Source organism: Balaenoptera ricei, chromosome 3, assembly GCF_028023285.1.
Source record: "Balaenoptera ricei isolate mBalRic1 chromosome 3, mBalRic1.hap2, whole genome shotgun sequence".
NCBI lineage: Eukaryota > Metazoa > Chordata > Mammalia > Artiodactyla > Balaenopteridae > Balaenoptera > Balaenoptera ricei.
This window is the reverse complement of record NC_082641.1, coordinates 83350916-83376008: the sequence shown is the minus strand read 5'-3', so window position 1 is coordinate 83376008 and position 25093 is coordinate 83350916. Positions and strand designations below refer to the sequence as shown.

At 34.6% G+C, this 25093-nt stretch overlaps 1 protein-coding gene across 1 annotated transcript in view; it reads left to right on the top strand.

The window, feature by feature from the left end:
* The window catches only part of SLCO4C1 (solute carrier organic anion transporter family member 4C1), a 61764-nt gene that overhangs the window by 30236 nt on the left and 6435 nt on the right, over nucleotides 1-25093 (top strand). The window contains exons 3-9 of the mRNA XM_059919402.1: nucleotides 4623-4805; nucleotides 11194-11290; nucleotides 12799-12920; nucleotides 13877-13989; nucleotides 16044-16188; nucleotides 16607-16802; nucleotides 22159-22312. Coding sequence (XP_059775385.1) covers nucleotides 4623-4805; nucleotides 11194-11290; nucleotides 12799-12920; nucleotides 13877-13989; nucleotides 16044-16188; nucleotides 16607-16802; nucleotides 22159-22312 — 1010 coding nt within the window. The remainder of the gene's footprint in view (nucleotides 1-4622; nucleotides 4806-11193; nucleotides 11291-12798; nucleotides 12921-13876; nucleotides 13990-16043; nucleotides 16189-16606; nucleotides 16803-22158; nucleotides 22313-25093) is intronic.

Genomic DNA, 25093 nt, shown 5'->3' with positions numbered 1-25093 from the left:
ACTAACACAACACTGTAAAGCAATTATACTCCAATAAAGATGTTAAAAAAAAAAAGCATACAAGCAAACTTAAAAAAAAAAAAAAGAAGTTGTGGACTTGGTAAATAAATCACATTTATGCTGTGGAATATTATAACAGTACCAACAAAGAAATTTAAATACAGCTTTAAGTTCCAACATCAAGGATTTCTAGGACATAAGAAGTGAAAACTGGAAGTTGTTGAATATAAGGATAGTATGTTTAGTATGATCATACATATGTAAAAATGTAAATGGATATAAAACATATGAATGTGTGAGAAAATGTCTGAAAAATGATCAAAGGAACTGTTAACAGGGGTTATTGCCTTCATCTTAGTGACATGGCAGAGCGTAAATAGAGGCAGTCAGAGGTAAGGGAGAGCTTGGATTTTTTCTTGGTATTCTTCTGTTTTATTTAAAATTTATTTAAACAAGAAGGCTGAAACCCATTGATTACTTCCTCTGGGAAAAACAAAAAAACACCAAAACCCCGCAGAATACTCTTATAATCTAAAGGTCTACCAGATTACTACAGAAAGATATTTTCCTAAAGGCAATTTACCTATTATAAAAAGGAAATAGGAGAAAAATAGTAAACCAATAATGCATGTACGTATGTTCAATTTTGCAAAATGAACAATTTGCAAATAACAAAGCAAATAATAAGAGATTGTTAGTCTAATCTACTACCTCCAGGAAAGTGAATATTGAAACCAAGAATTATAATTCAAATGTTTGACATGACCAGGGAAATATCACAAATAATGCAGACCTAGCCCAGTTACAAATATAAATAAATTATCTGCCAAAATATCCATCAACCTCTTATAACATGAATATATACAGTATTATAGAGTATATTTTATTTATTTATTTATTTTTGGCTGTGTTGGGTTTTCGCTTCTGTGCCAGGGCTTTCTCTAGTTGCGGCAAGTGGGGGCCACTCTTCATCGCGGTGCGCGGGCCTCACTATCGCGGCCTCTCTTGTTGCGGAGCACAGGTTACAGACGCGCAGGCTCAGTAATTGTGGTTCACGGGCCCAGTTGCTCCGCAGCATGTGGGATCTTCCCAGACCAGGGCTCAAACCCGTGTCCTCTGCACTGGCAGGCAGATTCTCAACCACTGCGCCACCAGGGAAGCCCTAGAGTATATTTTAAATACAAAATTTTAAAAATATATTTTTATGCATAGAATTTGCATCTGAAAATTTGATGACAGTGAACCAGTTAAAGAATATTCAGGATTGGTGCTTTAGGGGCCTTATGTCTCATCAATCAGGAAATAATAAATCTTGATCTGATATCAAGGAAATGAAAATAGAATTAGCTGAGGCCATTGTTAAAATGAAAATTCCTGGATACTACACCAGATTCAAAGGGAGAGGGTTGGAAATATATTTTTAACAAATCTCTTAGTTCATTAATATTATATGATGAGTTTAGGAAATATGGATTTACTTTAATACCCAGGCTTTGAATGTGATTTTTTAAAAAGATTTTAATCAAATCCTAAAGATAACCATTTTTCAGGTATCTAAATTGGAAAGGAAGAGGTAAAATTATCATTATATGCAGATGACATGATATGATATATAGAAAACCCTAAAGACTCCACACAAAAACTTCTAGAACTGGTAAAAGAATTCAGCAAGGTAACAGGATACAAGTTTAACATTGAGAAATCTGTTGCATTTCTTTACACTAACAATAAAATATCAGAAATGGAAAGTAAAAAGACAATCCCTTTTAAAATTGCATTAAAAAAAATATAATACTTAGGAATAAACCTGACCAAGGAGGTGAAAGACTTATATGCTGAGAACTATGACACATTGATAAAGAAAACTGAAGATAATTTAAAGAAATGGAAAGATATCCCATGCTCTTGGATTGGAAGAATTAATATTGTTAAAGTGGCCATATTACACAAAGCAGTCTATAGATTTAATGCAATCCCTATCAAATTACACATGATATTTTTCACAGAACTAGAACAAATAATACTAAAATTCATATGGAACCATGAAAGACCCAGAATTGTCAAAGCAATTCTGAGGAAAAAGAACAAAGCTGGAGGCATAACCCTCACAGACTTCAGACAATACTACAAAGCTACAGTAATGAAAACAGTGTTGTATTGGCACAAAAACAGACATGGATCAATGGAACAGAATGGAGACGCCAGGAAAAAACCCACACACCTACGGTCAATTAATCTTTGACAAAGGAGGCAAGAATATACAATGGGAAAAAGAGTCTCTTCGGCAAGTGGTGTTGGGAAAGCTGGACAGCCACATGTAAATAAATGAAGTTAGAACACTCCCTCACACCATACACAAAAATAAACTCAGAATGGCTTAAAGACTTAAATACGAGACATGACACCATAAAACTCCTAGAAGAGAACATAGACAAAACATTCCCTAACATAAATTGTAGCAATGTTTTCTTAGGTCAGTCTCCCAAGGCAACAGAAATAAAAGCAGAAATAAACAAATGGGACCTAATCAAACGTATAAGCTTTTGCACAGCAAAGGAAACCATAAAGAAAACAAAAAGACAACTTACAGACTGGGAGAAAATATTTGCAAATGCTGTGACCAACAAGGGCTTAATTTCCAAAATATACGAACAGCTCATACAACTCAATAACAGAAAAAACAACCCAATCAGAAAATGGGCAGAAGACCTAAATACACATTTCTCCAAAGAAGACATACACATGGTCAATAGGTTTATGAAAAGATGCTCCATATCACTAATTATTAGAGTAATGCAAATCAAAACTACAATGAGGTATCACCTCACACTGGTTAAAATGGCCATCATTTAAAAATCTACAAATATCAAGTGCTGGAGAGGGTGTGGAGAAAAGGGAACCCTCCTACACTGTTGGTGGGAATGTAAATTGGTGCAGCCACTGTGGAAACAGTATGATGGTTCCTTAAAAAACTAAAAACAGAGTTACCACATGATCTAGCAGTCCCAGTCATGGGCATATATTCAGAGAAAACTCTAATTTGAAAAGATACATGTACCCCAATGTTAATAGCAGCACTATTTACAATAGCCAAGACATGGAAGCAACCTAAATGTACATTGATGGACGAATGGATAAAGAAGACTCCATACATAAAATGGAATACTACTCAGCCATAAAAAATAATGAAATAATGCCATTTGCAGTAACATGGATGGACCTAGAGATTATCATAGTAAGTGCAGTAAGCCAGAGCAAGAAAGATAAACACCATATGATATCATTTATATGTGGAACCTAAAATACAATACAAATGAACTTATTTATAAAACAGAAACAGACTCACAGACATAGAAAACAAACTTAGGGTTACCCCCCTTAGGGAAAATAGGTGGGGGAGGGATAAATTGAGAGTTTGGGATTAGCAGATACAATCTATATAAAAATAGATAAACAAAAAGGTCCTACTGTATAGCACAGGGAACTAAATACATTCAATATCCTGTAATAAACCATAATGGAAAAGAATATGAAAAAGAATATGTATATATATGTATAACTGAGTCACTTTGCTAAACACCAGAAACTAACACAACATTGTAAATCTATACTTCAATAAAAGGAAAAAAAGAAAAAAAAAAGATAATTTTTCCTTTTAAAATATTCAAAAAAACATCCTATAGGCCCAAAGATTGCTTCGAAATATAAATGTAATAAAATAGTTTGACCTGTAAAAAAGAAGTACACATAACTTCTAAATATTACTGCTTTGTAGTGAATATTTTTTTAAATTAATTAATTAATTAATTTTTGTCTGCATTGGGTCTTCGTTGCTGCGCGCGGGCTTTCTCTAGTTGCGGCGAGTGGTGGCTATTCTTGGTTGCGGTGCACAGGCTTCTCATTGCGGTGGCTTCTCTTGTTGCAGAGCATGGGCTCTAGGCGCACGGACTTCAGTAGTTGTGGCACGTGGGCTCAGTAATTGTGGCTCACGGGCTCTAGAGCGCAGGCTCAGTAGTTGTGGCGCACGGGCTTAGTTGCTCAGCGGCATGTGGGATCTTCCCGGATCAGGGCTCGAACCCGTGTCCCCTGCATTGGCAGGCAGATTCTTAACCATTGTGCCACCATGGAAGTCTCATGTAGTGAATATTGAGAATTACTGTTTTGGCCAAAATATCCTATAGTCTAAGTACACTTTTCAAATGTGTTTAACATGCTGATAGTATCAATATGGTGGTAACAAAAAAAAATCTTTTTAAAGAAAAAATCAGTACGGTGGTCATATTGTATTTATGACTTGTAAAAAAATCAAGTCTAGTGTTTTTTTTCCCTTCAATTTGAAAACTATCCTTCCCTGGCACCACTTGATTCACTTGTGTTTACACAATTTGTTATTTTTGGTTCTTAAGTGATGTTTCTCAGTTTTGTTCTGTATTTTCTAAATTTTGATGTAATGTTTCATAAATTTTCTTTAATAATGTACGTATTTAAAAATATTTTAAGTATAATCAAAGTGAAGTGATCGGAAGAAATAAGGAAGGTTATGTTAGGCAAGTATAATTTGTAAGATATTTAAATTATTAGGTAAAATTTTGATAAATTCACAATTTTTTTTTCCCCTAAAGATACATGCTTAACACCAAAGAATAAAACCAGTTGTACTGCTTCAAGTTCTTCACTTTTCTACTACTTGTATGTCTTTATTTTGGGACAACTATTGCTGGGAACAGGAGGAACTCCTCTTTATACCCTAGGAACAGCCTTTATTGATGATTCTGTGCCCACCCACAAATCTTCTCTCTATATAGGTAAGTTTGCTTTCTAATGTAAATGTCTCGGTGTCATTTTATCTTACTGCTTGTTTAATTTATAAGTAAAGCGTAACATACACTTATTAAGAAGTTGTGATTTCATAGGTATTTACATTTGATAAATGCAATATTACTTTTTTTGTTTAATTATATGCTGATGTATCATATCCTTCAGTTGAATGCGGTTATGATTTTTATTGACATCCTGCTCTGTTTCCTGTGGGGGGCATGCCAGCCTTCCTGGAAGTGCCATCCAAGCAGTAGGCTGTCTAGATTGCTGGAATGTACCCCAGGCTAATTTACACAGGTGTGGGGATAGAGCTCTGCTGTTCTACTGACTTACTTCATCCTACATGGACTTGACTAGAGTCAACAAAAGAAACCACACAATGGTACTCAGAAACTCCTGTGGAGTTCTCCATTTCAGATTAATGCTTTTTATGTATGACTCAATTTGTTTCCTTTGTGAACTAATTCTTAGCAGTACAAGTTTCTCTTAAATTCCATCCCTGAAGTTCCTGGTAGAGTTAACTAGACCATGCATGGCCCTACATCCAAATTAATGTGTAATTTATTTGCACATGCATTTTCACTTTATCAGTCTATTATTCTAATGTAGGGGACTTAGTCCATTTGGACTACTATAACAGCATACCATAGACTGTTTGGCTTCCAAGCAAGAGAAATTTATTTGTCACAATCCTGGAGGCTGAGAAATACAAGATCAGGGTGCCCATAGATTTAGTATCTGGTAAGGGCCCATTTCTTGGTTCATAGACAGCTGACTTTTAGCTGTGGCAGAAGGGACAAGGGAGCTCTCTGGGGCCTTCTTTTAAGGGCACACTAATCCCTTTTTGAGGGCTCCACTCTTATGACCTAATCACTTCCCAAAGGCCCCACCTCCAAATACAATTACATTGGGAATTAGGTTTCAACATATGAATTTTGGGATGACACAAACTTTCAGTCTATAACAAAGACCTATTGCCGTAGTCACTGGAAGTCAAATGTGTTCAATGCAACCCTGATAGAGGGTACTAATCTCTTAGGCTCATCTCTAATATGGAAACCACCGCACTTCTACCTGTTTTCTCTACTTGCTTTGCTTTGGTCTCTCCGCAAGATCTGATGCTCTCTCTTTACACGTTCTGGCTGATCTGTACAACTTCTCCATTTACTAACTTAACAGTGCTTTTATTTCAGTTAGCTACTAGTGATGCTTTTCACTCTTCCCAGTTCACAGATTTTCTTTCTGAGGTCCTCTTCTAATCAGTACTTCTCATAAAACAATTTCAATCTTTATATTTTAGTAACACACAAAATATGAAGTTATTCAAAAATTATTTAAGCATGGGAGGGTGGGGTGAAGGCCCACGAGACCATCCCAGATTTGAAATTCTCTAGGACTTGACAGTTCTCAGGGCTATGATTTATCACAGCAGAAAGATACAAAGCAAAATCAGCAGAGGGAAAAGGTATATGAGGTGAAGTAGAGACAACCAGCTGCAAGCTCACAAGAGTCCACTCCCTCCTCATGGAGCCCTACGGATTGAAATTAATTCCTCCAGCCAGGAGCTGTGACAACATGTATGAAATGTTTTCTACCAGCTAAGTTCATTAGAGATTCAACGCCCAAGGATTTTATTGGTAGTTGATCACGTAGGAACCCTCTGCCTTGCACATAGAAAATTTCTAGACTCTCAGAAGGAATACAAGTGTTCAACAAAACCACATTGTTTATACAAACAGTTTGAGCACAGTGAGCCACCTTTATTAGTTAGGGAACTGTGGCATCCCTCTGGACATTTAAGATCCCAGATGCCAGACGAGAGCCAAACTTGCAAGCAGGTCTTTCTAAAGATAGCAGCCACAAGGCCTGCTACCTTATCTCTTTCTTGTACTGTAGGAATTCATTGAATGGTAATTTTTGAGAGTAAAGGAAAAAACCAAAAAGTAACAAAACTGGGAACCTCATTTTAATTTTTTTCAATTTCAGATAACTGATACTTTTCATTGGGTAATTAGGTTTTGTTGATTGAAATCCTTTCGTATGCTTTTTATATTTGTATACATTTCCCCATTTCCAAAATCTTCCTCCCTTTTTCTTTCTTTTAAAATAGTATATATTACTGGTAGCATGCCTTCCTCTGTGTGAAACAATTTTATGTAACAAGGCAAAAATGGGCAAAATGAAAACAGTCAAAATTTGCTACCTATTAGAATGAAGGAAAAAAGTGGTTACACAGCATCTCTAGCCTCACAACCTTTTCCTCTTTAAATGCTTTTTTGGGGTTTACAATTTTTGTCCTTTAATTGAACTTTTAATTTCATTTAATGTTATTTTGTGTTTAAATCTTTCATCTTAATATGTGCTTCCTATCTGCTCTACACTCATTTCTTGCCCTTTTTTTCTTTCTTTTTGATAATTTAATATTTATTATTTCATTTCTCCCCTCCATTAATTTCCTAGGTATATGCTCTTTTACTGTTCATCTGCTAATTACCTTATATGCAAACTTGATTTCATGAAATTCTAATGTTAATTGATACTTTTACCACATTCCTAATCATCACATAGGTCTTAAAACCCTTTAAATAGGGGCTTCCCTGGTGGCGCAGTGGTTGAGAATCTGCCTGCCAATGCAGGGGACACGGGTTCGAGCCCTGGTCTGGGAAGATCCCACATGCCGCGGAGCAACTTGGCCCGTGAGTCACAATCACTGAGCCTGCGCGTCTGGAGCCTGTGCTCGGCAACGAGAGGCCCCGATAGTGAGAGGCCCGCGCACCGCGATGAGGAGTGGCCCCCGCTCTCCACAACTGGAGAGAGCCCTCGCACAGAAACGAAGACCCAACACAGCCATACATACATACATAAATAAAAAGAATGTAAGCAGACAAGAATAGCATTAAAAAAATAAAAAAACAAAAAACAACCCTTTAAATTTATTCCGTTCCCAACATTTATTCAGTTATTTCTGTGTACTGTAATCCCTTCTATATTTAAATTCCTGAAATAAGTATTACTGTTTTATTTAAAAATATTGATCCACTCTTATAAACATGTTTACCTTTTTTTATTGCTCTTCTTTCCTTTGCTACTCTGAGTTTCAGTCTGGGATCATTTTCCTTTAACTTGAAGAACAGTCTTGAGTTAATTTACTGGAACAGTCTGCTTGTGATGAATTCTCTTAGTTTTTCATCTAGTTTTTTTTTTTTTTACCCTTTTCCCTGATGAATATTTTCACTGGGAATAGATAATTAGTTGGCCATTAATTTTCTTTCAGCACTTTAAAAGTGCTATGCTACTGTATTCACTTCCACTGTTTCTTATGTATGTTTACCATTTTTAAGATTCTTTTCTTATATTTGATTTTCATTTGTTTTATTTACTCTGAGTGTATAGGTGCAAGATTCCATTTATTTCATCTGTTTTGAACTTATATGACTTCACGAATATATTGCTTGATATTTTTCATTGGTTTTGGAATATTTCCTATGATTATTAATATAACTTCTGCCCTATTGTCTCCTCTCTTGGGACTCCAGTTACTCCAATTACATGTATGGTAGGCCTTTGTGGATTTTGTTTTGTTTTTTTAATGTATTCTTTCTCCTTTACTATCTTTTCTGTATTTTTTCTGTGCTTTTTTTTTTTTTTTTTTTTAAATTTTAGCACCTTGAAAGCTTTTTTTTTTTTTTTTTTTATATAGCTACTTTTATTTTATTTATTTATTTATTTATTTATTTTTTGGCTGTATTGGGTCTTCGGTTCGTGCGAGGGCTTTCTCTAGTTGCGGCAAGCGGGGGCCACTCTTCATCGCGGTGCGGGGACCGCTCTTCATCGCGGTGCGCGGGCCTTTCACTATCGCGGCCCCTCCCGTTGCGGGGCACAGGCTCCAGACGCGCAGGCTCAGTAGTTGTGGCTCACGGGCCCAGCTGCTCCGTGGCATGTGGGATCTTCCCAGACCAGGGCTCGAACCCGTGTCCCCTGCATTAGCAGGCAGATTCTCAACCACTGCGCCACCAGGGAAGCCCCTTTCTGTGCTTTTTGATAAATATTTACTGACTTAATAATATATTTTCCAGTTTAGTTAATACTCAGTTCAGTTCTGAGTAATCTGCTGTGGATCCATTTCATTTTTATTGTGACAAATGTATTTTATAGTTCTAGAATTTTTTTTCAGAATCACTCTGTGTGTCTTTTAATAACTTTCCAACCTCTGTCGTACATGGGAACACTACAATCTGGGATGCCCTTTATCTAATTTCAGGGACTGAGTTTATTTGAAGCTAAACTGCACTTACTCTGTGAGCCAGTCTACTTCTAACTCATCCTTGCTTTTAGAGTATAGCCTCGTAGGTGCCAACTTAGAATGTAGGACAGGGGAAGTTTATAAGCTCTACTCCCTAAACTGCAACTTTTGTTTCCCTACTTCCTAGAGACTAGCAAAGGACAGTTTACCCTCCCTGTGCCTCTTATAGAATTAGCCACCATACCCAGGAAAAAAAATCAGTCCCAATTTTTGTTGAATCTCTCTCTTCTTAAGAATCGTGAAACAGTGGTCCTTCACTATTTTTATCTGCCTTATATTTAAAAATAATTTTTACAGTTTTTAAAAGTTTTTCTTAGTGGGCAATTTGGTTGGAAATACTAGTCTACCATAGTCCATCCACCATTACCACAATTTTTAATTTTGGGGTCATAGCAAATTCACCTTTCATCAACTGAAAACTTTAAATTCTTTGCTTTCTTGATATATTTCTTTTATGAACATATTTGTGAACATATGCAAAGCATTCTTTATTGTTAACCGAGGAGTAATTGCTGAGGACTGAGAAAGCAGGAGATGTAGATAGTGCTATTCAGTGTGAATTGCATAGATCCGTGCCAACATGAAGAACGTCAAAAAGTGAAAATAAACTTTTAGAAACTTTTATAGCAATTTTTTTTTAATAGATCTATTTATTTATTTATTCTGGCTGTGTTGGGTCTTCGTTGCTGCTCGCGGGCTTTCTCTAGTTGCGGCAAGCGGGGGCCACTCCTCATTGTGGTGCTCAGGCTTCTCGTTGTGGTGGCCTCCCTTGTTGCGGAGCACGGGCTCTAGGCGCGCGGGCTTCAGTAGTTGTGGCCCACAGGCTCTAGAGCGCAAGCTCAGCAGTTGTGGTGCACAGGCCCAGTTGCTCCACGGCATGTGGGATCTTCCCGGCCCAGGGCCCGAACCCGTGTCCCCTGCACTGGCAGGCAGATTCTTAACCACTGTGCCACCAGGGAAGCCCTATAGCAATTTTATACTTCCACAAAACTTATAAGGTATCCTTATAAATGTATCAGTCTAAACCGTTTTGGAAATAATTTATAAAAAGATCTATACCAAAGATAATTTGGGAATCATTGATTTCCAGCATTTTTAATCATGTACTTTTAGCCATAAAATTTTTTGAGCATGAATCATATATATATATATATATATATATATATATATATATATATATACTTATTTATTTATAAATTATATACTTAAAATTTTCTACCAATACATTTTTTACATTTAAAAATATAGTTATAATATAAATTAGGGTAGTTGATAGATAAATAAAAGTTCTTATATGTTTTCAGATCATCTTGAATGACCTGTACTTTGGAGCCTTGATCTAGTACATAAGTCATTTTTACCATTGATGTATGCTTCACTTTGTGTATGGTATATTCCTTTTCTTTTGTGTATGAGAATGAGAATCGCAGTAATTAATAAAAAAATTCAGAAGGTGGTAGTATATGAAGATACTGATGCATGCATAATTTTTTAACAAAAAGTAAAAAGTTATATATGACAAAGTTTTAAATATCGGAGAAATAAGGTCAGTTTAATTCTGTTGCAAGTTAAAATGGGAGATTCACTAAGAGAAGGAGTTTAATGGTTTACTTTTAGAAACAGACTAATGAACCAGATCCAGGTTTTAAATCAGCTTAAAGCATAAAGAATGCTTTTGGAATGTGTACAGAGTATAAAAGGCTTCTCATTTCACTTTGTTTTCTTCTGTAAGAATTGTAGCCGGTAATTACTATCACTGTTCACAAAGGGTAATAGTAGATGAACTACCCCTGCTGTGAGTTAACATGATATAACTTTCATAAATTTATAATTATTGGATTTGTTGCCATCATTATTGTAGTCTAAAAAATTTGACCTTGAATTATGTATTTTAAGCTCCTTGACAAGTGATACCACTCAAATGGCATTTTTTAGTTAAAATATGTGTAATTTTCATATAATTCTAATCATTTTGTTCTTCTATAGTAAAATATTTCTCTTTCTTCACTTGTCAGACATTCAAAGCAAAGTTGCACAGATGACCATTTTCATTGTCTTTGTTCTTTTTCTAGGAATTGGCTATTCCATGTCAATTTTAGGCCCTGCTCTTGGCTATGTGTTGGGAGGACAGTTGCTAGCCATGTACATTGATGTTGATTTGGGACAAAGGCAAGGCAATATCTATTTTTCTTTTATTTAGATTTATATTATTTTAATCATGTTAGTACCATAGATGGAATATTTTTATAGTATTTCTTCAGAATATCATGAAGGATTTTTCAGGAAACAAAACTGAATACACACAATTTTTATGTACTGTTTTGGCTGCATTGCTTCACAAATTAATGCCACACCATCTCTTGGTATAGTGTATTTATTCACAAATAAGGATGCTTAATAGTTAGATGGTGAAATTTTTCAAAATACATAACCAGTACCCTGTGCATTGTTCAAAAATAATAGTTTAATTAAAATTAGGTGTGCTTTCAGTATATTTAGCTGTAGGTAGATAGCCTGAAGAGTCTCAAGAGTTTATGATTCTCAGACTAAGTGCTATAGTAGCGCTGATAATATCATAGAGATCACAATTGTTCAGCTTTAACACTGGAGGATAATAATAGGTAATGTTTATTTATCCCATACTGTGTTCTAGACAACATAGGTTTTGTGTGTAACTTTATTTTACATGCCATTTTATTTAATCCTCTTAATAATCTTATAAGGTAGTTGATACACAGAACTTGGTAAGTGGCCAAGGCATGAAATGAAGTAGATCTTTTTGACTCCAAAACCCCCTTCTTACCCACTTACCTTCTCCTTTTCCTGAATAGAGAAGTTAGTGGCCTTTGCTGAGGCCATACTTTCTCATTTTACTGTAACTACACAGTCCTTTGCATGACTGTGAGCAATGAATAAGAAAATGTGGTCACAGTACGTGATTTGTTCTTTAGCTGTTAGTCCTAGGTTAATCTTTTAGAGACTATAGGTTAATAAAAAATTTCAGAAGGTGGTACAATACAAAGATACTGATGTTTGTAGCCCTAGGTTAATCTTTTAGAGACTATATAAAAAGGTGTACAGAGAAAGCCCTTCAGCAGAAAGCTGGGTTTTAATTTCAGTGGAGTGAAATGAGTTGTAGAAATGATGTGTTTTGGGGAAGAGCCTGTTGATATAAAAATATGACAACCATTATAACAAACTGTTAACATATTATCACTTTCAGAAGAATTTTACATTCAAATGAATGCCACAATTGGGGCATAGTGTATGGGCTTTTAACAAAAATCAGTGATTTGCTGTGAGGTGTATTTAGTATTCTATACATATACTAAATATTATAATATTCAGAGAAGAAAAATGTAGCCAAAGTTAGATAAAGAATGTTCAGAAATTCCATGCATGCTTTCAAATAGTCAACATACATATATTTACTATTAAATATTTAAAACTTGTGTTGTATTTGCCATGTGGAATACTTTGTAAATCATTATTCTTAGAGCTCTCATTTATGCCTGCTATCCATTGTGATTCTTCAAAATGGCTCCACTTGAAATTTTGGATAATATAATAATATTTCTCTATATATGCATTTGAATTATAAATTATATAATTATCGTGACTGAGTTTTAATTAACAAGATAGAGTTGACTTTTACCTCTTGTTTTTCTGTCATATAGCATTGATATCGCTGAGGATGATCCGCGATGGCTGGGGGCATGGTGGATTGGATTTCTTATGTCTTGGATCTTTGCCTGGTCTTTGATAATACCTTTTTCTTGCTTTCCAAAACACTTACCAGGTAAAAATATTTTCTTTAAAACCAGGGAGTTTTATTCCAATTCTAGGCCAAGTATTGCTTTCTACATGATTACTAAGAACCCTAGAAAATTCACTATTTTTTTTAATAGAATCTCAGTTGTCTGCCTATGCAAACTTTTGAATATCTGTCTTTATTTTAGGAAATATTGGGTAACAATCTTAATATTCATGTTTTTTCTTTATTTTCATTTAATACCCAATAAACTGTACATAGTCACCTCTTTATTAAATACTAAATTTGTATCTTATGTGTTATCTGGAATCTTGCTTTATGTTTATGTGAGATATAATATCTTTTAAACTATTAGTTTGTATTCAGTTAGTAACTTCAAGAGCCAATTGGCTTTAAATTATTGATGTTAATTATTTGTTAATGATAGTACATGTACTTTTTTTTCAATTGTCACCAAGGTCATGCTTTTGTATACTTATTTTCACCAAATTTCAATACTAAAAATCTGTCCAAAAAGAAAAGATGAATAGAAAAGAATATCTATTCCTTTCTCTGTGAGATTTTGTTTCTTTATAATCATGTGGTTCATATACATATCTATAGAAGTATTTTTCTCCAGGCTGAAGGCACTTAGTTGTTTCTGTTATATGTAACAGAATAGATGTAACAGGATAGATGATTAACTTCTGGAAATGGGCAGAAGAAAAGTAGGCAGAGTAGAAGTAGATGGACTCGTTGATTTCTTTCTACCCTGGGCCATCCAACTTATGAGTCTATGTATTGACTGTTTTCTCAGATTTATTCATGGTACTATTATTAAAAATTAAAGACATGATAATAGGTAGTAAATATTATTTCATCTAAAAAACATGTTAGAATTAGAGTAGAAGAGAAAAGCTTTAAACATTCTTTGTTTAATGCATAAAGGATGAGAAAGAATCATTAGAAAGCAAGTAGAGCGGGTAAATTTACTATTTTTTTAGGTACAGCAGAAATTCAAGATGGAAAAACTTCCCAGATTCATCAGAGTAATTCTTTACAACATACAGATGGGAATTTTGGACAAAGTTTTAAAGATTTTCCAGCTGCTCTAAAGGTAAAATAACACTGTACACACACACACACACACACACACACACACACACACACACACCCCTATACACACATATATATGTAGATATATGTATATATTACAAATATATGTAAACAGTATATCCATACACACAAATATTATCATAATGCACTCTTGCTTGCTTATTTACTATAGTTCTAGCTCTTATAAAAACCTCTTCAGATTTAATTGTATTGTGCTTTGAGTAAATGAAAACTATTCCAGAGTAGATTGGTTGGAAGAACATGAGTTATCTTACTGGCAATTTCAATATTCAGTGGCTCCTCGTTAGCATGTAGTCCATTATCCCATGCCATTTCCCTTGTGTAATGGATGGATCAATTATCATTGAATTGTAAATATGTTTTTGAGAATGCCAAACCAATATTTTTCCCTTGTGAAAGAAGTGGCGGTTAGTGGTTACTTGTTTTGAATTTGAGGTTAAAGAAACAAAAGTGTTATGGTCTGTTTTATTGAACTCGGCAGAGAAGTATTCTTTCTATTTAGCATCATAAAAGTTTTGTACATAAGGGAGTTTATAATTTTACCTTTTCAAGATTTGAACTTATTTACTTTTCATTATTTTTTTCCTCCTCAAATGAAAGCCTTAAAATGTTTTTACTCCATTCATCCTACTTTTAACTCTCCTTCCTCCTCTTCCATACAGGCACATTCTTGTGTTTTGCTGAAATTGTTTATAATTTTTAATTCTAATTACTGTTATTTTCTTTTATAGTAGTTCTGTTCTATTTCATATATTTCTATTTAATTTATTTTATAAATTCTTATATGTATCAAGAGTCATTACTGACCAAGGTTTTTTTTATCCTTATGTTCTCGTGCTTTGAGATCTTGATTCTGATTCAGATCTCTAAAGATACAGCATTTTATTGCTGGTTTTTCTCAGATAGGATGCCATCTAAGCATCCTTGAATGTCAGAATGATATTTCTGACTGGATGGATACTTTCAGATCATACTCCTTTAATTTTAGTAGTCTGTAGATGTTGTTTGGCTCTTTTCTAGTTAAATATGTTGCAGTTGAGAAGTTTCAAGCTAATGTGATTCTTAGTTATTTCTATCTGCAAATTTGTAAATTTTTTCATTTCTCTTTGATTTCAGGAAATTCACTAGTTTATTCCTAAATATGTATCGTTTTTCCATTAATCCTTGCTTGGAGTCCATTATCTTTTTCAGTCTGAAAACTTAAATATTTTCTACTCATTATTTTAAAAAATTATTGCATTTCTTCATTCAGGTACTTTTTTTCCTTTTGTCACTATTGTTATTCCTATGTTCGATCATCTGGCTCTGACTTCTAAATGTCTTATCTTGCCTTTTTGTGACTCCTTTGTGTGTGTGTTGCTCAGTTTTATGAAATTTTTTTGCATTGAATATTCTAGAACTATACTTTGTGGTTTTTCACTTTATGGTTAAATATTGTGAAATAACTGAATCACTATACTCCCCTCTGGTAGATTAATAAGGTTCTGAGAACTCCAGCAATATAGACCCTTATTGAAAATTGCTTAACTCTATACCTAAGGTTCTTAACTACCGAGAGCAATACTTGTGGAGCAGTACCAAAAGTTTGATATTTAGAGACCACTCTCATCTTTCCTCACAGTCAATTCTTCATTTACTGGACATAGAAATTCAGAACACAATTAAAAAAAATCGAATATGGGGTAGGTTTATTGTATGGAGATATATAGTAAGACTGGGGAAGAGAACTTTCCAAGCCAGCTTTTACCTCCTTTCCCTGGTCCCTTGCATATGATCAAGGCACATTCACCCTACTGATTAATCATCTGTCAATTTTCTAGGTGCTCCATGTATAAATTTTCTCAACATTGTATGTATAAAACTATTAGTGATCAGTATTTATACTTTTATGCTAAAGAAAATGCTGAAATTTTACAAATAATTATATTGTGTGTATTTAAAATGTGCTATTTCATCATGGTATCTACCATTCTAATGCTGCATTTTGGAGTATAATCATAGTTATTCATTTGGTGAACTGTATTTTTTCTTTAGAATTTGATGAGGAATACTGTCTTTATGTGTTTAGTTCTATCAACTTGCTCAGAAGCCTTAGTTACTACTGGATTTGCTACATTTTTACCTAAATTTATAGAAAATCAGTTTGGATTGTCTTCCAGCTCTGCAGCTACCCTTGCAGGTAAAACATTTTCTTTGTTCTAGCTTAATCTAATAATCTTACTTTACCACATTAGATATTTATTAAAATAGCATAAAATTTTGGATAGCCCACTCCTTGAAGTTTAAACTTTACACTGATTTTGATAAAAGTTTCCAATTTTCTGACATTAGACAATCTATTGTATGAATTTGAGAGATACAAATTCTATATACAGAGCTAAAGCGAATATATATTAATCTTAATATTCAAAACATTAACTTTATTAATCTCTTACTTAATATAACCGTTAACTCATTTACTCATGTTGTTTCTAAATCACATGAGTGCTTTCAGATGTTAAAACCATAGTACTACTTGCTTTTGATGTTTTCCAATTGTTGGTATAAGTTACTCAGTATACGTGTATGTTTTCTCACTGTGTCTTCTTTCTCATTAGGGACTGTTTTAATTCCCGGAGCTGCTCTTGGTCAGATTTTAGGTGGTATCCTTGTTTCGAAATTCAAAATGACGTGTAAAAACATAATGAAGTTTGCTTTGCTCACGTCTATAACTGCACTTGCACTGACTTTTGTATTTGTTTATGCCAACTGTGAAAATGAGCCATTTGCAGGTGTATCTGAATCATATAATGGGTAAATATATTTCACTGCTTTTTGATATTAATATCAGAGGAAAAAACTATGTGTGTATTTCCAAGTATATGCTTTCTTAAATAAAATGATAAGAAATTGGCTTTTTTAAAAAAGTTGGAAGGCTGCTTTTCCTATGTAAGAATATGTAGTTTTTATTTTTAGTTTCAGTAATTGATATCATATTAACAGTTGGATATTTTTTCAGAAAGAATTTAAGAAACAACTATTCTATACTGAGTACTATTCTCAGGGATACAAAGATTAATATTACAGAATCTTTGTCCGTAATGGATTCAACATCCTAGGGAGAATTTCACATTTTATGTTCCTATTGATTTAAATTTTAAAACTCCCTATGGTGAAATTCTCTTATTAGATGGATTGAAAATAGGCTAGTAGAGAAATTAAAATGAAGCTAGAGCTAGGTGATACTAATCACTGTTGTGTTTACTTTAGAAGTTCATGTTTATTATAGAGAAATAAATAACTTTTTGTTGTTATGACCTGTAAACATATTTCTACCTATAACTGGTTTGACCATTTTATCTTTCTTTGCCTTGTTTGTTTTGCTTTGAAATCCTAAGCCACAAGTAGAGGATCAGGCTGTAGGACATTGCCCAGCAGTGTATTTTATGGCCTACGGTGCTGCTTTAATTGTTTGAATATATGTCTTTGAGACTGTTGAAGGGGATGGTGCTCCAGGTTAAGGACTCTCTAATTTTGTATTAATATGGCATTCAGATAACCTAAATAAAGGGAAAAGTTTGTTTTGAAAAGTTTGCCAATAACATTTATCATGATTTGTAGCTACTGTTCATGTCTGTCATTCTTTTATATTAATGAAAAATGTTCTAAAGCAGTGTTTAGTCCAGCTCCATTACATTTGTTCAACAATTCATCGACTGCTTCCTCTGGCAGACTTTTATGGCAAAATTCCTACTCTAAAGGAGTTTCCAGGGTAGCAGGATAGATTGGGAAACAAAACAGTGAATGAACAATGAATTAGGTGGTGAGAGATATAAAAGGCTATGGAATTAAAAAGAGCTTTTCAGTTTCTTTAATTAGATTTAGGAATGGCTTCATGGCATAATAGAGAAATAGGGCTAAAATATCCTCTAAGTATACAAAAAGCTTGAGAGAGAAAGATTTGGGAAAGAGGGAATGGCAAAGGAATATGTTAAGCCAAAGCATAAATGCTAGAAAGTGAAGGCTAGATTCAGGGACCAGTTTGAATGGCACTTAGGTCATGTGTCTGGAAATAGTAGAAAGATACCTGGAAAGGTCGAAAGATAGATAGAGGTAAGTTGTGCAGAACCTGACTGACACCTATAAACTTCACCCAAATGTACCCCAAGAAACCACTTTTTTTGTATGTTCCTTTTAGAAGTACAGAAACTTCTGGATAGTTTAATACTACTCTATCACCTTGATGCACAGGTGATGTGGATGTGAATCCATCTGATATTTTCTACCTTAAACAAGAGTCACTACCGGATGAGTGGCCTTAGCCTAATCAGGAGGGAAAGCAAGTGAGGTGGTGTCAGTTCGAGGTGCCTGTGGGGGCTGGACATCGAGAGATATCACGATCTGGGACATAGAGACAGAGCTTAATTACATACACATTCTTAGTGGTGAAAAAACTGAAAGTGAGTATACACATGTACACACGCACATTCACACACACGGGATGTGTGTGCGGGTGTGTGTAGATTCTATTAATAAAGAGATAAGGCTTGAAGTCACAATGGAGGTGTGAAATTGTCAGATCATTTTTCTCTGTGGTCCCAGATTCTTGATTTAGCTATGTGCCCTGCATATTAAAATGTCCATATCGGGCTTCCCTGGTGGCGCAGTGGTTGAGAATCTGCCTGCCAATGCAGGGGACACGGGTTCGAGCCCTGGTCTGGGAAGATCCCACATGCCGCGGAGCAACTAGGCCCGTGAGCCACAACTACTGAGCCTGCGCGTCTGGAGCCTGTGCTCCGCAACAAGAGAGGCCGCGACAGTGAGAGGCCCGCGCACCGCGATGAAGAGCGGCCCCCGCTTGCCACAACTAGAGAAAGCCCTCGCACAGAAACGAAGACCCAACACAGCCATAAATAAAAATAAATAAATAAATTTAAATAGCACTTGGCAAAAAACAAAGAGAGGGAAGAAAAAATATAGTTATTAAAAAAAAAAAGGTAAAAAAAAAAAATGTCCATATCATGGACAGCTTAGTCATAATAACCTTATGCAAGAAACATGTGTATAAGAAAAAGTACAATGAAAGAACAGACTGAGAAGCTCAAGGAATAACTCCTTAGTGAAGTGGGAGAAAGAGAGGTTGTGAAGTTGCAGGGTTTGTAGTAAGTACACACAATATTTTTTCCCTATCTGGCCTATAGCTAGAATTTCATTGCTTATCTGAAACAGCGCCTTAAAGAGGCATGTCTTTCAAGGAGTTGCAGTAGATTTAGGGAAATCTTTGCTTATTGTAGAAACATAATTATAGAATAATAGTTTGGATTCACATAAGACATTAATGTTTAAATTCAGCTATTCGTGATAAACATGTTTCTCATATATACATATATGTATGTATAAACACACATTTATGTGTATTTTTAAAATTATTAAATATATTTTGTGTATAATCAAAATGATATATTTTAAATACTTTTAATATTCAATTTTTAAAAATTTAAGATATTTTATACATTTTAAAAAGAATATGTATATGTTAAGAAAATTTAATAAACTTCACAGGCATTGGCTATTTTCCTGGTAATAGCTTCCCCTTTACTTTATGAAATAAACCTTTAGAAAATGTGTAGGCTAAAGTGATTAACCCTTGATAATAAGGAATATATTCTATATTTCTTTGTTTCTACTGTAGTTTGCCTCAGACTGTCTTAAACTTTCATGTTCTTAGTAATCATTTATCAATAATATGGGGATTATATATTGGAAATTTTTAATTTAAAAATTATTGTATAGAGGCTATTTCTAGAGTTGCAGGGACAGTTTTTCTGTCACCTTATTTCTACATCTATATTGTAAACTAGATGTGGGCAGAGACTATCCTGATTGCTTTCATGAATGGAATCATGCTTGATAAAGACATCTAGCAGCAGCCTGTGGAGTAGATTTGAAGACAGAGAGACTCTAAGCAGAGAGACGAATTACTTAAAATTTACTCTTTGATCATCCTTTCCTTCAAACTCCCTACTGATTTGTTCCCCATTTGTTTTATATCCTTCTCTTTAATCTATTTCCTTCATGAGCTTCTTGTTCTCCACTTACTCCTTAAGTATCATCATTTTGCAACATAGCAGTTATTATCTTCTGATACTTAAATCGCTCATTTACTTTTTTTTTTTTTTTTTTTTAATTCCTTTACTGTTTTTGATCCCCAGTGCAAGAAACTTGGCTTCATGGTTGCAGGGAATTTTATTCCTCCCTCACTCCATCTTCCCTTCCTCCCTTCCTTGCTTTCCCCCTCCCTGCCTCCCTCTCTCCCTCCCTCCCTCCCTGCCTTCCTTCCTTCCTTCCTTCCTCCCTCCCTCCTTCCCTCCCTTCCTTCCTCTATCTTTATTTCTATTTCTTTATTATTTTAGATATATTTCCACCACTTTGAGTCTAGCACATGATTGGAGCTCACTACGTATTCATGAAATAAATGAACTCCCAAGACCTCTCTGTACTCTTCCCACTCTTTATATGGTTGATCTTATCATTCTCAGAGTTTCAGCTACCTCTATATGCAAATGGATATTAAGATACCTGGCTCCAGGCCAGATTTCTTCACCAAATTTGAGACTCTTAATCTCAGTATGTATAAAACCATACCCATCACCTCTTCCCCAAAACTAGTTCTTCTCTACCAAAATGCCAAGTTAGACACTAGGAGTCACTCTTGACTTTTCCATCCTGTTCCTATCTTCAGTCAACCAAACACCAAATCATACTGATTCTACATCCAAAATATTTCTCAAATCTGTTTTTTTTTAATCAAAATTCTATTTTAGTTCTCCTACACATTATCATAATTTATTGCCTAGGGTATTGTAACTAGTCCCCTTCCTCCAAATTCAAACTCTGTATAACTGCTAGGGTTATTTCTTTAAAATGTACTTTTCACATTGCCACTTTTCAGTCTAAAATACTTGATTACCTTTTCAAAATAAGTTAAAGCCCATTGTTTTTAACAAGGCCCATGAGGCTTTCAACAATCTGGTCCATGACTCTTTTCCAACTACATTTCCTATCACTCTCTGCCTCAGACATCATTCATATTTCTCCATATAGAATGCTATTTCTCACCTTTTGACTTTCATCAGCTTCTCTGAAGTACCCTTCACCTTCCCCATTTACTCAGCTAACTCTTACTCATTCTTTAAGACTTATCTCAGGCAGATGCTCCTTCAGACCCTCTTATCTAAACTTTGGCTTGTTTTAAGTGTCATTCCTCAGTGCAGATATCTAAAATACACTTTGTTGATATCTAGAACCACAGTCTATAACCATATTAGTGTATAAATTTGTGTCCACTCTACTCCTAGACTGTGAAATCTTTGAGAATGGTGACTGTCTTATCAGCTTTGTAGTCTCAATACCTAGCATAGGGCCTAGCACTTGCTCAATATATATTGGTTTAATGAATAAATAAATAAGGGATTGGAGAAGTATCTTTGCCTAGGGTAACCCTTTATATTTTAAAAGATGTTCCTCCTATTAAGAGGCAGCATGGAACAACACCGAGCCTGGCAACCAGGAGTATTATATTTGGAAAAGAAAGAAAAGTAAATTAGTTTCTCTGGGACTCAGTTTTCCCATTGATAAAGTGAGTATGCTGAAGATTACAATTGTATTCATCCTTCCAGGTTTAAAATTTCACTCACATCCCAGGGAAATTTGGCAGTGTCTGGATACATTTTGGTTGTCACAACTAAGGGGATGCTATTGGCATCCAGTGGGTAGAGGCCAGGGATGCTGCTAAATAGCCTACAATCCACAGAACCAGCCCTCCCTCACCCCCCAACCAAAAAAAAAAAAAAGAAAGATAGAAAAAAAAAGAATTATCTGGTACCAAATGAGAAACTGCTTTATTTGCTTACTCTGCCTATGTTTTTTAAATCATTGACAGACGTTATATTATACAGCTATTGTTTCTACTGCCTGTCTCTTCCACAAGAAGTTAATTAAGCTCTATGTGAAAAGGCAGACATTCTGTTTGTTTCAGTTGTTCAGTAATTAAATGAAGTGTTGAGTGAGTGAATAAATGATTGAATGGCAAGATATAAGAATGCTTCTGAACTGTTCATTAAAAGTTAGAACATAGATAATTTACCCATCTTTTATTTCTTGTTGACAGGACAGGAGAACTGGGAAACTTGACCGCTCCTTGTAATGCCAATTGTAACTGCCTGCGATCATATTATTATCCTATCTGTGGAGGAAATGGAATCCAATATTTTTCTCCCTGCTATGCAGGTTGTACAAATTCTGTTTCCAAAAGACATCCAAAGGTAACTTGTGTCTTTACCTTACTTTACCTTACTTCCTTACATACCTTAATGAGGCAGTATGTTTGTGTATTTCTGGATGCCCTTCTTTATCCCTCTAGTGGTGTCATGCTGTGCCTAGTCTTTCCTTCCTGGCCCACCTCCTCCATTCAGAAGCCAGGCATAAAGTTTCAGTCAAGTAAAATGAATAAGTTCGAGAGATCTGCTGTACAACATTGTACCTATGTCAACAATAATGCATCGTACACTTAAAATTTGTTGTGTTCTTACCTTAATTTAAAAGAAAAAAAAAGGCCCCTGACCACTCCAACTGAAAAAGATTCTTCTTCCTTTATACCTCACATTCAATTACTGTTGAAAAATCAATTTAGCAGTTCCTCACATACATCTTTATAACATCACTTCTGTTATAGAAGTGAAATATTATTTACCTTTTTACATTGTTATATTTTTTCTCAACTATACTTTATGTCGCTCGAAGTCAGGGAACTTCTCTTATTCTTACTGAGTACAGTGTATATAATAAAAACACAATAAATATTTGTTGCTTTTAATTGATACACCATGGACACATTAAAAATATATACAAATCACTAAACCGTTCTCAAATGCAAGTTTACTTCTAGTTGTGGATTAGAATGCATATCAGGACTTCCCTGGTGACGCAGTGGTTAAGAATCCGCCTGCCAATGCAGGGGACACGGGTTCTATCCCTGGTCCGGGAAGATCCCACATGCCGCGGAGCAACTATGCCTGTGTGCCACAACTACTGAAGCCCACGTGCCCTAGAGCCCGCACGCCACAACTACTGAGCCCACGCACTGCAACTACTGAAGCCTGCGCACTCTAGGGCCCGTGCTCCACATGTGAGAAGCCACCGCAATGAGAAGCACGCGCACTGCAATGAAGAGTAGCCCCCGCTTGCTGCAACTAGAGAAAGCCCGCGCGCAGCAACGAAAACCCAACACTGCCAAAAAATAAATAAAATTTTTAAAAAAAGAATGCATATCAGTTTACCTAAATATGATTTCTTTTTAATACAATTAAATGGTTTAAGAAAATCCAATAGAATTTTGTTGTACTACATCTACACTCTAAAGATTTTATCTTTGTTAAATTTAATAGCCTGGGAAGAAATAATATTCACATTACTAGTAGTACATAATAGGTAATGTTATGCATTAATAGATAATGTGATAACTTTAAAAAGACCTGAGGGAAATATATAATATGATATAAGAGACTACAATGAATAAGGTATGTAAGAATTATATGACAAAACAGCACAATCTTGGATATTTGAAATATGGATTAGTGAAATGGCATTCCTTTTTCTATATAAAGATAAGTTTAAGATTGCAAGAAAAGATTTTTACATAAATAAATAGAAATCATTAATTGAAATAATCTGTAACAGTACTTCAGATTTCTTTTAGAACCAACACAGATGTCTGTATGTGTGTGTGTGGTTATACACATTTATATGTTCATATACACACATAAATATATGTCTGTGCATATGTACACATATCTTTAATGATATTGTGTGTAATAAATACATTGAACATTTATCTCAACAGAGATGTAGGATTTCATCTTTCTGCTGGGGGTAAACCAGAATGTGAGAAACAGTATACATTTTTTTTCATATTACCTAGCTTATAGATTTAAAAATAGTTGTCTAAGAACATTGAAAAATATGCCAGAAAAAATGTGGTGAATCATAGCAGACTTAATAGACTTGGTTGACATGTGCAGTTTTAATCCTTGGAGTAAAACTAACTAGATAACTACCATAAAGTTCCTGTGAAAATTTAATGAAAGATTTTTAAGATCCAAAAACTGAGGGTTACCATACCTTCAAACCAGTGGACATCTGGGGTTGCTTTAGTTTCAAAACAGGTTGAGAAAATTAGGTGTTTGTGTCAGTTATAAGGACTCAGATTCCACAAGTGAGCATAATACATATCATAGACTCAGAACTACCTGGAAGGTAAACTATTCCTTTGAGAGGCAGATGAGTGGGTAGCATTTTCCTGTATATAAAATATCAATCAATAAGTGCTATTGACTAACTCTAATTAGAAGATTATGACAAGGAATTAAATTAATGGAAGGGTTTTACTCACATAACAAAATGTATAGACACAAATACCATCCTGCAGAAGGAAACCAAAATAAATGAATAAATAAGTAAATAAGTAAAAAATCTAATACCCAGAGCACACTTGAAATGGTATTGGTTATTCTGACATGGTTAATTCGATATTTATATTTGGCACCAAATATTATCATTACCATTTTAAACAATAAATTGTCTTCTAGGGATTGTTTCAGAAAAGCAAGTTATTTTGACTTCCAAATTTTCTATTTGACCTGGCTTTTTTATGTCCAACTAGTCCATGAAACAACTCATTTTTTCACAGGATTTTTTAATGAAATATATCAGATAGGCAAAATGCATTGATAATAATGTAATAAATATGCACATTTGTTCACAGAAATAGAATATATTTCCTACCAGTGATCTGAACTACAAAAACAGATGTTGACTAGCAGCTAGCTATATTATAGGCAAATGTATACTTTTTTATGTAAGAGAGTTGTAAAGCTTCATTAAGATACAAAATACTGTTTTCAGTTTTCCTTCTTAAATTTTTTAAAGGCTACTTTATTTCATTATTTGACATATCGGATTGCTGAGTATGTAATATTTCATTTTAGGAATGTCACCTGCATATTTTGAGTTTCCTGAATCAGTACCAGTGGTCTCTGGCCTTTGGG